The sequence below is a fragment of the Fukomys damarensis genome, unplaced genomic scaffold, assembly GCF_012274545.1.
Source record: "Fukomys damarensis isolate Sample0158 unplaced genomic scaffold, DMR_v1.0_HiC HiC_scaffold_11, whole genome shotgun sequence".
Taxonomy (NCBI): Eukaryota; Metazoa; Chordata; class Mammalia; order Rodentia; family Bathyergidae; genus Fukomys; species Fukomys damarensis.
Window position 1 is genome coordinate 5,958,004 of NW_022900923.1, and position 13,115 is coordinate 5,971,118.

General features: G+C 40.6%; 1 protein-coding gene across 1 annotated transcript in view; it reads left to right on the top strand.

The window, feature by feature from the left end:
- Positions 1-13,115, top strand: part of Ush2a (usherin) — a 678,059-nt gene that overhangs the window by 516,692 nt on the left and 148,252 nt on the right. Inside the window, exons 49-51 of the mRNA XM_033762039.1 lie at positions 3,903-4,126; positions 8,223-8,427; positions 12,216-12,413. Of these exons, the coding sequence (XP_033617930.1) occupies positions 3,903-4,126; positions 8,223-8,427; positions 12,216-12,413 (627 nt within the window). The remainder of the gene's footprint in view (positions 1-3,902; positions 4,127-8,222; positions 8,428-12,215; positions 12,414-13,115) is intronic.

Sequence of the window (13,115 nt, forward strand, 5' to 3'; positions counted from 1 at the left end):
TGTACTTTATTACTTAAACTCTTTTATTTGCCTGCAGGAGCCCTTTAACAAAATCACATTGAATTGACTTTCTCACACCAAATCAAATCTCCCCGGTCCCAGTTCAGTTGTCTTTGTCAATATGTATTTTATAAATGGAGTGAATTAACAGATGCTGTTGGAGCAGAAGTGCTGGAGTAGCGTTTATGTTTTTAGTGCTCTCTCTGGGCAGATGAGTTGTGTGGAGTGTTATACAGGTGTCTTGGGATGAAAGCTACGCTCGTCATTTCCATGGACATGCATCCTTAGCCATTTTCTTTGCATATATTTTAAACCTCTTTATTACTCCTTTTTTCTTAGTGTTTATATGGTTTTCTCATGTATGTCACTGATCTTGGGCTGGACTTGACCTATCCTGTAGTATTAAAAGATTAAATTTTAAACCTTTCTATCCTTCGAAGGGGACCAGATCTCTCTGTGAGCTGTAAGGAACTGATCATTATATGCCTTTGGAATATATTTCCTTGTTTCTATTATAAACTCTGTCCAAGCAACCTTTGATCTGACACTGTGTATTGAAATTGTTTCCAAATAAAACATTCCGTGTCCCTGTCTTGGACTCCAACTTCGGCAAAATGAATGACTACCGATAAAGTGCATGTTTCATAAGATAGAATTTGGAAACTTTGCAAAGAAGCAGGGATAGCCACAGAAATCCGTGGTGTAAGAGCCGGGTTGACAGAACATACCCTAGAAGGTTTCCATGTGACAAAATGAATTTTTGAAAAACTTAAAGACCCACATGCTATAAAACACATTGCAGTGATTTGGGGCACACCCATCCCTCTACCCCTTCTTTCTGTTTTGTGATGATAGCCACAGAGCCATCTACTGGGAAAGGCCAGTATGGATTTCTTTTCGTACAAGCTCTGGCAACCAATCTGATGTTTGTTCTAAGAACTAATCATAAACAATTTTTCTTTCTTCTAGTCCCAATATGCAAATTTTCTTTGTTCAAAATGTAGTTCCCCCAATCGACGGCATACTTTGATAATGATTATGTTCCCGACTGCTTTTTACTATTATATTATTTTTTAATCCAAAAGCACGATGCGTAATTCTTGGTTTTCTTTTAGAAAAATGCAGGACTTGTGTTGAAGATGAAACTATTTTGAGATTGAACAGGCAGATGTGTTTTTCAATGGTTTCCTTTTGATTCCTGGATAGCAAATGTGTGTGTGTTGGTGCCACATTTGAAGTATTGATAATACTGCAAGGAAAAAATTCCTTTCTGCACTCTTTTCTCAGTTGTGTCCAGTGCAAAACGAGCCATCCATTGACTATCTCTGCAGTTTAGAAAGACAGTATATGCTGTTTGATCTGAAAAATCAACATCTCCAAGTTTTGTGTGTATTGTACCACTTTAGTTAGCATCTGTGTCTGCTCCAAGAGACTCTGCACCTTTGTACAAATTGAATGTGGAGCCTCTGGAAGAATGGGCTGGTCCATCAATAACACACGGGCCATTTTTTTTTCCCTTTGGGCATATTTAAAATTGTGCATTTCGTGTGTCGAAGTTCAAAAGCCAAGTGCTACATGGGATCGATGAGGTAGGGGTCAAAAGTTACTGCAGTGCAGCTTGGGAAGATTGTCTGCCTCCGCATTTGCAGCTCACTGATGCTGAAGTGATGCACGATGGGAATTCCCAGCAAACTCTGTTCTGCAACATCTGTGCTTCCTAAGTGAGTTAGTGCGTGTCAGACATCTTTATGTCAGAATACCGCGGTGATGGATGCAGTCTTCAGAAAATGCTGCATAAAAATCTGGTGCGCCGTTCTGGCCATTAAGTGAAATTACTATTTAAATTAATGGCACTGTCACAGTTTATCTGTACAAAGAATGAACGCTGATTAGGGTATTAAGTAATTAGCAATTTATCACCCTGGAACAAGGTTGATAATAATTAAAGAAGTAATGGTTTACCAAAGAAACTGGAAAGGGAGTCACTTCTTGTTATGTGAGGACTGAAACCCTGGCTGAAAATTTCAGTTCAGTGAAACAAAGATGAAGCTCTTTGTGAAAGAAAGCATCGTTTTTCTTGTTTTGTTTTGTTTTGTTTTCATCCTAGTGTAAAAACAGTTCATTATCAAAATTTTACTTGACCTGTCAAAAGTCCCTCGGAGCGATGCGATGACTGATTAGGAATTTAGAATTAGGTCGATGTGTGCATTTTGATTTCATGCTGAAAGCATTGTGAAACCGTGGAGTAATTCTGGGAAGGAGGAGGAGAATGTATTCTGCTCCTGAAAAGTCCAGCTTTCAGATTTTGATTGCTTTTTTAAATAGAAACATGGTTTTAAGAAAATTACTAGAGAAACAAGTGAGGGTCGAAAATCCAAGATTGTGTTTAAATGTCTGATCGGGAAGTAGCAGAAAAATGTCATTTTTACTATTTTACGCATGCACACCCTTACATGTCTGTTTGCATTTTTATTTGTACACACAGAATAACCAACCACTGCCCACCCCTGTAAAGAAGACTCAGCCTGCAATGATAGCCCTGCTGGGCATATTTTACTTGAGAGAACCTTGCCTGGAAATCTTAAAACAATCAAAAGCTATTCATAGAAGTGTTTTTAAACCAGTCACTTTGAAGAGTTGTTACATTTAGATAAACATAGTTGTCAAAAATTCTGTTATGATCACTGTATAGTATTAATAGTAAAGAAAAATGGAAAGGTATTTTTGCAGGTGGAGGCAGAGTAAAAAGATTGTTTGGCACCGTGGAGATAAACATCTTCCTTAAGGCAAATGTCAAATTAGCGTCTACTCGCAAGGATTAAGAAAAAAACTATTCAAAACTCCTTGATCCGTTACTAGAGTTGTTCATAACAGTAGATGTCTGTACAGGGCCAGATTAAACAATGCAGGACCTCAGGGCACTTTAAATTTGAGGTTCTTTATGCTATCAGTCAGGACTAAAAATAAATAAAATTCTAATTAAAGTAAATTACTGATCACATTATGCTGCTATATAACTACATATAAACGCTGATATGACAGCACTGAGGTGTTGAATCGAGGCAGCTGAATTTCTAGCTTAATCTGACTCCTGAGTATTATTTATGAGTGCTTTTGTGTCTACATTTCTCCTGTTTTCTGGCAATAACTACATGATGTGAACACAGGTAATTAAACTGAGCTTGGTGGGAGAAAACAGTCTATGTATCTCAGACACACGTGTCTGAAAGAGAGGCAGGAACTGAGGCTGTTCCTCACAAGGTCTTTCTCCTGCTGCCTAGCCCTCCACTGGACCCGCTCATATGTCTAGACCAGGGCCAGGCTGCGAAGCCAGCAGCTGAGTGGGGCAGCTAACCAATCAGCATCCTCAGCTGCCAGCTCTCAGTCACAAAGAAGGAACTCACAAGAGGTGAATGCCCATCCTTACCTTGGACAAAGACTGGCCCAACCTTCCAAGGAGCCTACAGAGGCTTCCACACTGGGATGGCCTCTTCTCCCAGCCTGCCGGGGGGACCTTTCTCCCCGGTGAATTTCTAGAGCTTTTTCTGAGTGCTTCTAGTCTACTCTCTTCTACACCAAGATGTTATCCTCACAACATGGGCAGGCAGTTTTGATGGCAGAAATCCAATCTCCTTCTGTGAAGCCCAAAGTGTGGCCCAGCTGAATGATTTCTGAACACTTCCTCTTGTGTGTTCTTTTGCTAATTAGTGTCTAGTGCTGCTGGTAAGAAGGACTCTCACTGCACGTTTAAATCACCTTGGTAGGGAAACGCTACCTTAGCTATGGCACCATTTCCGAAACTGCCCGATTCTGACATTTTTAATACCAAACTTTATAGCAGGCTCAGTTTTCTTCCCTTTTTTTAAAATTTCATATTCATATATAACGTTTTATTGTTGCAGGAATGTTCTGTTGTGGGCAGGATTATGTGAATATGTCAGATACCATATGCTGCTCAGTCTCCAGTGGAGCATCTAAAGCACATGTTAAAAAGAATGTCCCGGTGCCAGTAAAATGCTGTGAGACCGAACTTATTCCAAAGAGCCAGAAATGCTGTAATGGAGTTGGATATAATCCTTTGAAATATGTTTGCTCTGACAAGATTTCAACTGGAGTGATGATGAAGGTAATTGATAGAAAACCTCTCCGAGGGGCTGGTTTGACAATGGAGAGAGAAATACATTGTTCATAACTATTTTTCTAAAATAGGAATATAAAAACTGCTGTGTGCATTATTCATTTTCACATTACATCCATATTAATACCGAATGAGTTCACTATGATTGATGTTATTGCAATGAATTCTAAAGGAATTAATAATGATTAGCATTTCTCCGGGAAGCATTGCCCAGAACTTCAGATCAGGGCAGGACTGAAGTCTTCATGCAGAAAGAGACTTCAGGTTGTCCTGTGCCCTGCATGGTACCATTTCACGGCCCTGAGAGCTGGAGGAGGAGATGGGTAGAAATTCTTGCTCCTTCCCCTCACTCATCAGAAGTATCTGCCATTCCCTTCACGGACACCTTGGGACTCCTACTTCACTTGGCTTCATTTCTCTGTATTCCTTTCGATGGTAACGAATGAGCAAGTGCCAGTGTTAACCCCCAAAGTAAAGGACCGATCATGGTCGTCTGCTGGGACCCCTCCACCTGCAAATGCCATGCTTCTGGGCGTTGCCCTTGACCAAGACCCCAGAAACCTATCATTGTAAGCATCGGTGGGCACTTAAACACAACGCCTTACCATGTGCTGGACATATTTCTCATCCCAGGGCAGGTAAAATGGGTATATTGGTCACAGATAGTGAAAGGACACTTGGTGAATGTGACAACTATATGATCCTTGTGAGGATGCCATACACACTGGATGGGAAATCATTCTCTTCTGAGATTGTTAGGGCCCCAGGAAGAACTTTGAGGCAACAAATGATTAGCTGCTACATAAAGTTAGGTAAATTTTTATGGCAAGGATGATATTTCTCCCCACTGAATCAGGTATCTGTAGGTTCTACAGTGTTTCCTAGAATCCCTCTCTTGGAGATTTCCCTCTTCTCTTCCAATCTGAAGGAGGCCACAGTAGGATTTCCAAACAACACACCCTGCAGGGTTTCCCTAAGTTGGCAACTCAGGAATTTCTCCCACCCTATCTCATGTTGGTACCCTGAATTCTGGGTCCCAGGTTTCCTCATTTTGAAGAAGTATCTTCCCGTATGTTGGTGCAGAGAAGGTAATTCTGGGAGGGCTTGATGTTTGAAAATCATCACATTCTATCCTCCCACTGGACTAATGGCTTGGCCAGACATGTACTTCACGGATAGAAATCATTTCCAATTTTGTAGGCATTTCTATAGTTTTTAGGCTTCTAATAATACTTCAATTTCTGGGATTTTTTTTATAGGTAAGCTTTTCAAGATGTTCTTTTTATCTTCTTCCTCTAAATTTTCATGAAAATGTTCTTCAACACGGAGGTTATTACTGTTCATAATGATGAAGTTTTGTGGAATTTTTTGGTCTGATGTCTTTCAGGGAGCATTATTTTATAATTTACTTGATAATTTGCCTTCTCTCTGTCTATTTTCATTTACTAGTTGGAGATTGGTCTTCCTAAACTGATCTTTTAATTTTCTTCTTCTTGCTGATTTTTGCCTATCGATCAACTCATTTTTTACTTGAATTTGATAATATGTCACCTTAACTTCATCCTATTAATTTCTTTAAATTTCACCTCTCATCTTAAAATAATTTTAATGCCTCTCCTTTGCTGATTATTGTTTATTCACATCCTCCTACTGCTGTTTCATTCCAGGAGCATCTATTTTTAGCATTTTGAAAATATTAATGACATGTTGTTTCTGTTTTGTTGTTTGCTTTATTCCTTGGACTATCTCATTTCCTCACTGTATTCTATTTTAGTTTTCTTCTTTCCCGCGCTTCTTCCCGCATCCTCTGAGTTCCTTTTCCTGTGCTTGGAAATCTCCCCTTTTCCTTGGAGGCTGACTGAGGCCTTGTTGAGCAAAGGCCTGGGGAGCACAGTGGGCTGCTCATGTGTCCAGATGGGTTTTTCTCATGGAATCACATGAACAAGGATCCTCAACAAGTGTCCTTAATTACCTATCCTCAATGCTCTACCCCATGCCAGGGTGGTGGGCACGCTTGGCTGCCAACACTTGGGAAATCCAGTCGGAAAAGGGGCGAGAGTTCTCGGGGAGCAACATTTGGAGTGACTTTCCTACATCCCCTCAGGTACCCAGCTTATACCTTCCAGGGGCCCTTCCTATTCCTTTTAATTTTACCAACTCACTCCTGGGCCCATCTCATTTTGTAATACCTTGCCGAACGCAGCTCTCAGTGACCCAGACACACTGCTAATGATCTCTCTTATCACCTCTTCCCCAAGAGCAAGGAGCTCAGTGCATGTGGCTTGCGTTGACAGTTGTCCCAGGGCCTAATTATACCAAGTATTTTTCCATGTTATCCAGAGGTCACCAGCCCCCCAACCTCCAGTTTCTATTTCCTTGCCACTCCTGCCATGAAACTAATGCCACTATCTTAGGGTTTCGTTGACCACAGCTAACTAGAATATACTAAAGCTAAAGACAGAAATGCAAGTATGTGTTGGCTCCAAAGAATGAAAATCTTTTCTGCTTTGTTGAGGTGTAATTGACAAATGAAAACTATACATAAGCTGATGTATTTGCATGTACTGGGAAATGATCCCCACAGTTAGACCAAATAGTACTGTACATCTGTAACTACATGTACAGTAGTTACCATTTTTTCTTTCCTTTTTCTTTCTCTTCCTTTTCCTTGCCCTGTTCTCCCCTTACTGTTTGCCTTTCCTTTTCCACCTCCTCTTCCTACTCCATTCCTTTCTCTCTCTCCCTCCCTCCCTCCCTTCCTCTCTCTCTGCGAGTGTTTATGATTACTCTCTCAGCAAAATTTTCTCTTAATCTTTTGCATTGTGTTCCAATGCATTCCAATCTAATGTGAGTTAGACAGCCTTCTCCAAGAAACATTTTGGGGTTCTGCGACCCTTCTGTCTTGTGCTACTTCACAGGTAGGCTTGGATCCCAGTGAAAAGGGAAGATATTGGATCCCTGCGTCCCAGTGGGTCACACTTGGCCACTGGACACTCCAGTGTATCCTCCCTGTGCATTAGTCATAAAGATAAATTGAATTATGTGGCTCTTCTTGTTGTAAACAGGCTTGAAAATCCAATGCTCCCAAGGATAAAATAAAATAGTGGACAGTAATGGGCCTGGGGTAGTGTATGTGTTATATCCCTGTTTCCCAGCTTCCATAAATTTTTGAATGTCTTATTTCTCTTACCGTCTCCTTAGACTTTTCATATTGATACCATTATTTTACTGTCATTTGGTTGAGCTTTAAGAGGATGTAGAAATAAGTACAAGTGCTTCATTTACCATTTTTAGATGGAATTTCTGCTATATTTCTCTGAAGCAACATTATTTAACCAACTTGGTGGGAATAATTTAACTCATTTTATGTAAGGGAGAAGTCAATTGGAGAAGCTTCTATAATTAAGAATGTTTAAGTATTTAAACCACTCAGATGAGAATGAGTGTCAATACATATATAAAGTCCAGTGATTCATCAGAGAAAATGTTTATAAATATAAATAATTATAATGTATAATGACAGTTCGTGAAATATTTAGATTTTTCTATAAGTTTGATAAGTAGTATTTCTTACAAGCCCAAATTTCCCACCAGCACAGGGAGTACAGATTCCCAAATATTTCATTCTTTATTTTCCCCAGAATATTGCAGAAATTGTCAAAGTTCCATATTCCAGTTACGACTACTGTCGTTGTTTGTGGTGCGCATTCTATGCCTAAGACATCTACTGGTGTTATCTCACTTCCTTCCCATAGCAAACCTCCGTGGAAAATCGAATTTCCATTTTCCCCCCTGAAGAAGCTGCGGCTTTGAGATCATGAGTTCACAGAGCTAGGAATCTGCAAAACCGAAATTTTAATCGCAATCTGGGTCACTTCAAAGTAGCTACGCTTGCTCGTAGGCAGACTCCCTTCGTTTCTTTGAATGAATTTTGACACAGTCATTCATTGTGTCAAAACTATGAATTTTGACGCAAGTAAGTAGGGCAAGATTCACATGAAAGACATACAAACCTACACCACACGTGTCTAAAGGAAAGCTTAAAGTCCTGTTCTACCTCTCTCCCACCCCTCCACTGACCCAGGAGACCGCAGTGTGTGGGACTCTGTGTCCAGCGTCTACGGAAGCCACGGCTCACTGTGGCCACTGTGACTTCAACTTTACCAGCGATGTTTGCGTTGTGACAGGCGGGTCCCTCAATCCCACAGGGAAGGCATTGACGGAAGACCTATGCCCATCTCCCGAAGAGACTGTCCACACAGGAAGAGCGGACACGTTCTCCTTCACAGGTAACCAGCCACCTAGCTGGGGAGGGAACGTGAAGAGAGTTATTTCTCTCTGGCTTCCTCCCTCTGTAACCTGCGATCAGCTCCCTTTCCCCTCCTTTCTGTCTGCTCCCGTGGTACACTGGCTACAAAGTTTACCTTCTGTCCTCCCTCTCTCCCATGAGACTAAGCTATTCTTCTCAGTAGCATGTCTTGGCTTACTTTTACCTCATTATTTGGATTTAGCACATGATAAATATTTAATAAAAATTTAATAAAATTAAATATTTAATAAAATTTAATAAAAATATTTATCAGAACAGATCTAATGACAGAAGTTCTCAGCATCCAGGACAATTTGTCCACATTTCTATTTTCTTCCAGCACTCGGTTAAAAATTTGAATCACACGCCCTCATTTTAAAATGACTGGATTCCATCTGTAAGAATCCCCTCCTTGTATCTGCCCCTTGTAATCAAAGTCAAGATTTTGAAGAACTTTTAAGACATACTTGCCCTAGCTCTCTCCAGGAGTGAATAGATGTTTCCACGTACGGAGGTAGGATTATGAGGGCTTTTAAAATTCGCACTCCAGACTGCTTTCCCTGCCAGAACATACTGTAAGTTGGATATGAAAGATTACAGACCTTCCCTTTTTCATGAAAAACATTAAACACACAAGTAGTGCTGTAACAATTCCACCACAGTCGATTTTCACTAACACGTCAGCCATTTAGAGAAACTTCAAATTAAACTCTTAAGAACACCAGAACTGACCAAAATTCATTCCTCCGTGTACTCTTTCATATATCAAAAATACTTATTGAAAGGGTTTGGCAGCGTGGCTCAATGGTACAGAATTTGGCTAGGATATGGAAGGTGCTGAGTTTGATGATCAGCACCACAAAAAGAAAAAAAAATTAAATACCCACTAATGACTGGTCACTCCAGTAGGACCAGCAGGATAAAGAAGCGTTCCCATGGGTGACTCGAAGCCTGTCTGAAGACGTCCCGTGAATGACTGGGAGGACCTGTAGGTCCTAATGTGGTAAATGGGATGTGCACTAGCGCTGGTGGAAGCCAGCATCGTCCTCTGATGCTCTTGAGGAGGGTGAGAGCCACCCCTGGTGCACTAGGAAGGACTTCAGGAAAGGCATTAAGCTGAGTGAGAGCTGGAGGACTAGGTGGGGCCTGAGAGGCAGAGAGAAGGTGGACAAGGCAGGGAGTGTTTGCAAAGCCAAGGAAACACCCAGTGCCTTTGTGGGGAGCAGAGTACAGGAGGGAGAAAGCTGGGGAACAGCAGCCAAAGGTTGTGCTTCAGGCCAGATCGTGCCAGATGTTAGAGCCACGCTAAGCAGTTGGTCTTTATGCAACAAAGAATGGACTAGAATTTTCTAAACAATGGGAGGACACAGGTGTACATGCATTTTGGAAGGAATAGACTGTCAGCTAATAAAGCTATGGTTGAGGTAAGGCAAATGTTGTATATGTAGGACATTCAAGAAATAACAAATAAACATATTTAAACCTCTTCCCAAACCTTCAAACACCTTCTGTTATTGGAAGATTAACCCCATACAGAATGATCCATTCAGGGAGTTTTTTAAAAGGCTGTGTAGAGAATGGAGGTAGGAGACTTGGCAATTCTTGAAAAACTGGAGCTGTGAAAATGAGAAAGATTGCTAAGGAAAGGAAAAACTTCAACAAATGATTCAATGTAAAGCAAAGGGACTGTTTACATGAGCATCTTTGCAAGACTAGTGCTCACAGGACAATAAAGAAACAAGAACAGATGAGAGAGGAGAGAAAAGGAGAACCAAAACAGTAGGAGAAAATACAGAAGGCCCCTCAGGGCTGCAGCAATTGGAATTAGAAATGGCAGTGTGGGCTTGAACGTGCAGAATAATAGTTATTAGCATGGAGAAGTGTAACATGCTATAGTAAGGAGGTGTAACTCATAGAAGCATTGGTGGGTGGGTCAGTGGTCTGCATAGCTAGGGTGTCAGAGTCTCTCCCATCTTGTGGCTCATTGTGCTTCAGGTGGTAGCACCATCCGCACGCTGAGGTCTGGGTTCCTACAGTGTCCCAGCTCCAGTCATTCTGCAGGAGATTCCTGGGAAAGGGAGGCAGGGTTTTCCTCTTTAAAAGGGACTTTGATGCTTTCCATTTCTCCTTCAAACTCCTTCATATGATGAGACCTGAGTCCTTTGGCCATAACTAGCTTCAAAGTGGCGGGGGGGCAGAATATGGCTTCTATCTAGGAGTTAGGGAGACAGGGTGGAAGGGAAATTGAGGATCTGCTGATGGTCACCACAGACAAGTGGTGTAAGTACCCTATTACCAGAGAAACTACAGACACGATGTAATCGTGATAGATAGCTTTCTGATACCATAACAAATAGCTAAAATATATAAACTAGTAAAAAGGTAAGGTTTATGTTGGAGGTTTCAGTCCATGGTTGGTGGGTGCATTGATTTGGAGTCTTTTGTGAAGCTGTTCATATTGACAGAACCTGTAGCACAGGGAGCTGTACCTCACGGTGAACAGGAAGCAAAAGAAAGAGGAAGAGACCAGCATCCCAAGATGTACCCCAAGGCCACGCCCCCAGTGACCTCACTTCCTCCCTCTGCCTACTGCCTTTTAAAGTTTATACTGCCTCCCAATTACACCATGGCTGGAGACTATGATTTTAATACGTGAGACTTGGAGGAAATTCAAGATCCAAACCATAGCAATAATCCTTTACATTTATAGGGAAATTTGCATATTATGAAGTTCTGCCACATAACTTACTATATTTAATTTTCCTATATTTTTATTTTCATGTTAGTGTCATAAGGTAGCTGGGCAAGGTTTATTGTAAGGAGAGTGTGTCCAAAGGAGCCAAGCGGATGAGCTGAATTAGAGCCGTATCCCGTGGAGAGAGGTGTATGTGGTTGGGGCCTGATCTGCTGGTGCTCAGCCTGTGGAAGAGTCACTGCAAGAACAAAGAAATGTTCCAACTTTACAGGATTAAATAAGTGGAATAAATTTAGGTGATTAATTTTTAGGATAAAAATTTTCTTGCAAAGTAGGGGTATTTATACTTCTTAGATTAGTAAAGTTTAACATGAAGCCAAGGCTTTCAAGATACCATGGACTCACAGGAGCATTTTCTAATGAAACTTTGGCCAGTCCAAAGTCAGCAGGGATGACTATGATTTTAAACAGAATGGTCATTATTGGTTTGGGTTTTGGTTCTGGTTTGGTAGAAGACAGGCATTATTGTTATGGATTGAGCATCCATTTTTATTCATTAACATGGTACCGTGGGAAGGTCAGTTTTGAGTCCTACATTTTAATTTATATAATAGTCCAATGAAGAATAGCAACAAAGTAATGGAAAAATAATACTTGATAAAATTTATAATAATAAAACTAAAAAATAATGTTGATGAACCTGTTTCAAACAGCAGTAAGAGATACACTACCCTGTGAAGCCTCTGATTATACATTGGTCTGGTGCTTTCACTTTTTAATCACTTCCTTAATGTTTCCATATTTCTCTGTTCAAAAATAATGAATTCTGTTCTGTGCAATTCCATACCTCCATGTCTAATAAACATTTAAAATGTATTTTATGATTTAAAAAATAAAGATATTAGAACATTATGTACAAAGAAATGAGAGCATTGGAGATATATATATATATATATCTATATGTATCTATCTATATATGTGGGTTCAGGTATTAAAGGTTCAGGTATCCATTTTTAATATGATGGTAAAAATAAAAACAAGAGGACATGACAACCTGTGTTCTGTCTCTCCAGATGTGGACCTCAAGCCCTATACAGTGTATGAATATAGGATTTCTGCACGGAACAGCTATGGGCCAGGATTCAGCCATGCTGTTAAAGCCAGCACGAAGCAAGATGTTCCTGAGGGTGTGAGTCCCCCTCAGGGGACCACAGTTGGTGGCCTCGAAGATGCAATTGTCTTACACTGGAAGAAACCTGTACAACCCAATGGTATCAGCTACTTTTAAAATAGAAACAATCTCCTCAAGAATATTGAAATGAGTGTAGTCTACACTTCACTGGCATGCACCTAACCCCCGAAGAGCACATACTTCTGTGCCATCTAATCTTTCGCCTTCTGGTGTGGCCCTTGTGAAATGTTCACATAAATGAATAACATACAAGTTTAACTATCACATGGCTTCTTTTACATGAGACATCCAAAGTAAAAATAAAGAGCCAAATTTTAAAAAATAGATAATAGGAAGCAAGAAGGTAGCTCTTTGTCAGCAGTGAAGGTGATCACGAGAAGGAGGGAGAGGGAGGGGAGTGAAGAGACAGGCAAGGCAAAGAGGAATTGGGGCACGCTAGGGACGCGGACCACTGCACACCAGGAACGTTAACATGAATGTACCGCACGCATATACCAGAAAAGTGGGAAAGGAGATCAAGAGACGAGTGGAATAGGGAGGGAGAAGGGGAAGGAAGGAGAAATAATGTAAGACGTGCTATGAACATGTGCCAACTTCCCACAAGGAATGTCATCATTCCGTACTACACAAGGCATTCGTAACTAAAATAATGTTTAGAAGTTCCTTGAATCCTAGGGTATATGTGAGCTGCTTCCAAATAAGCAGATCGTGTTCAAGGAAGTTAAAATAGTTTGAATAGTGAAAGTAAATTTGCTTGATACTGAAGGGAAATAAATATAAA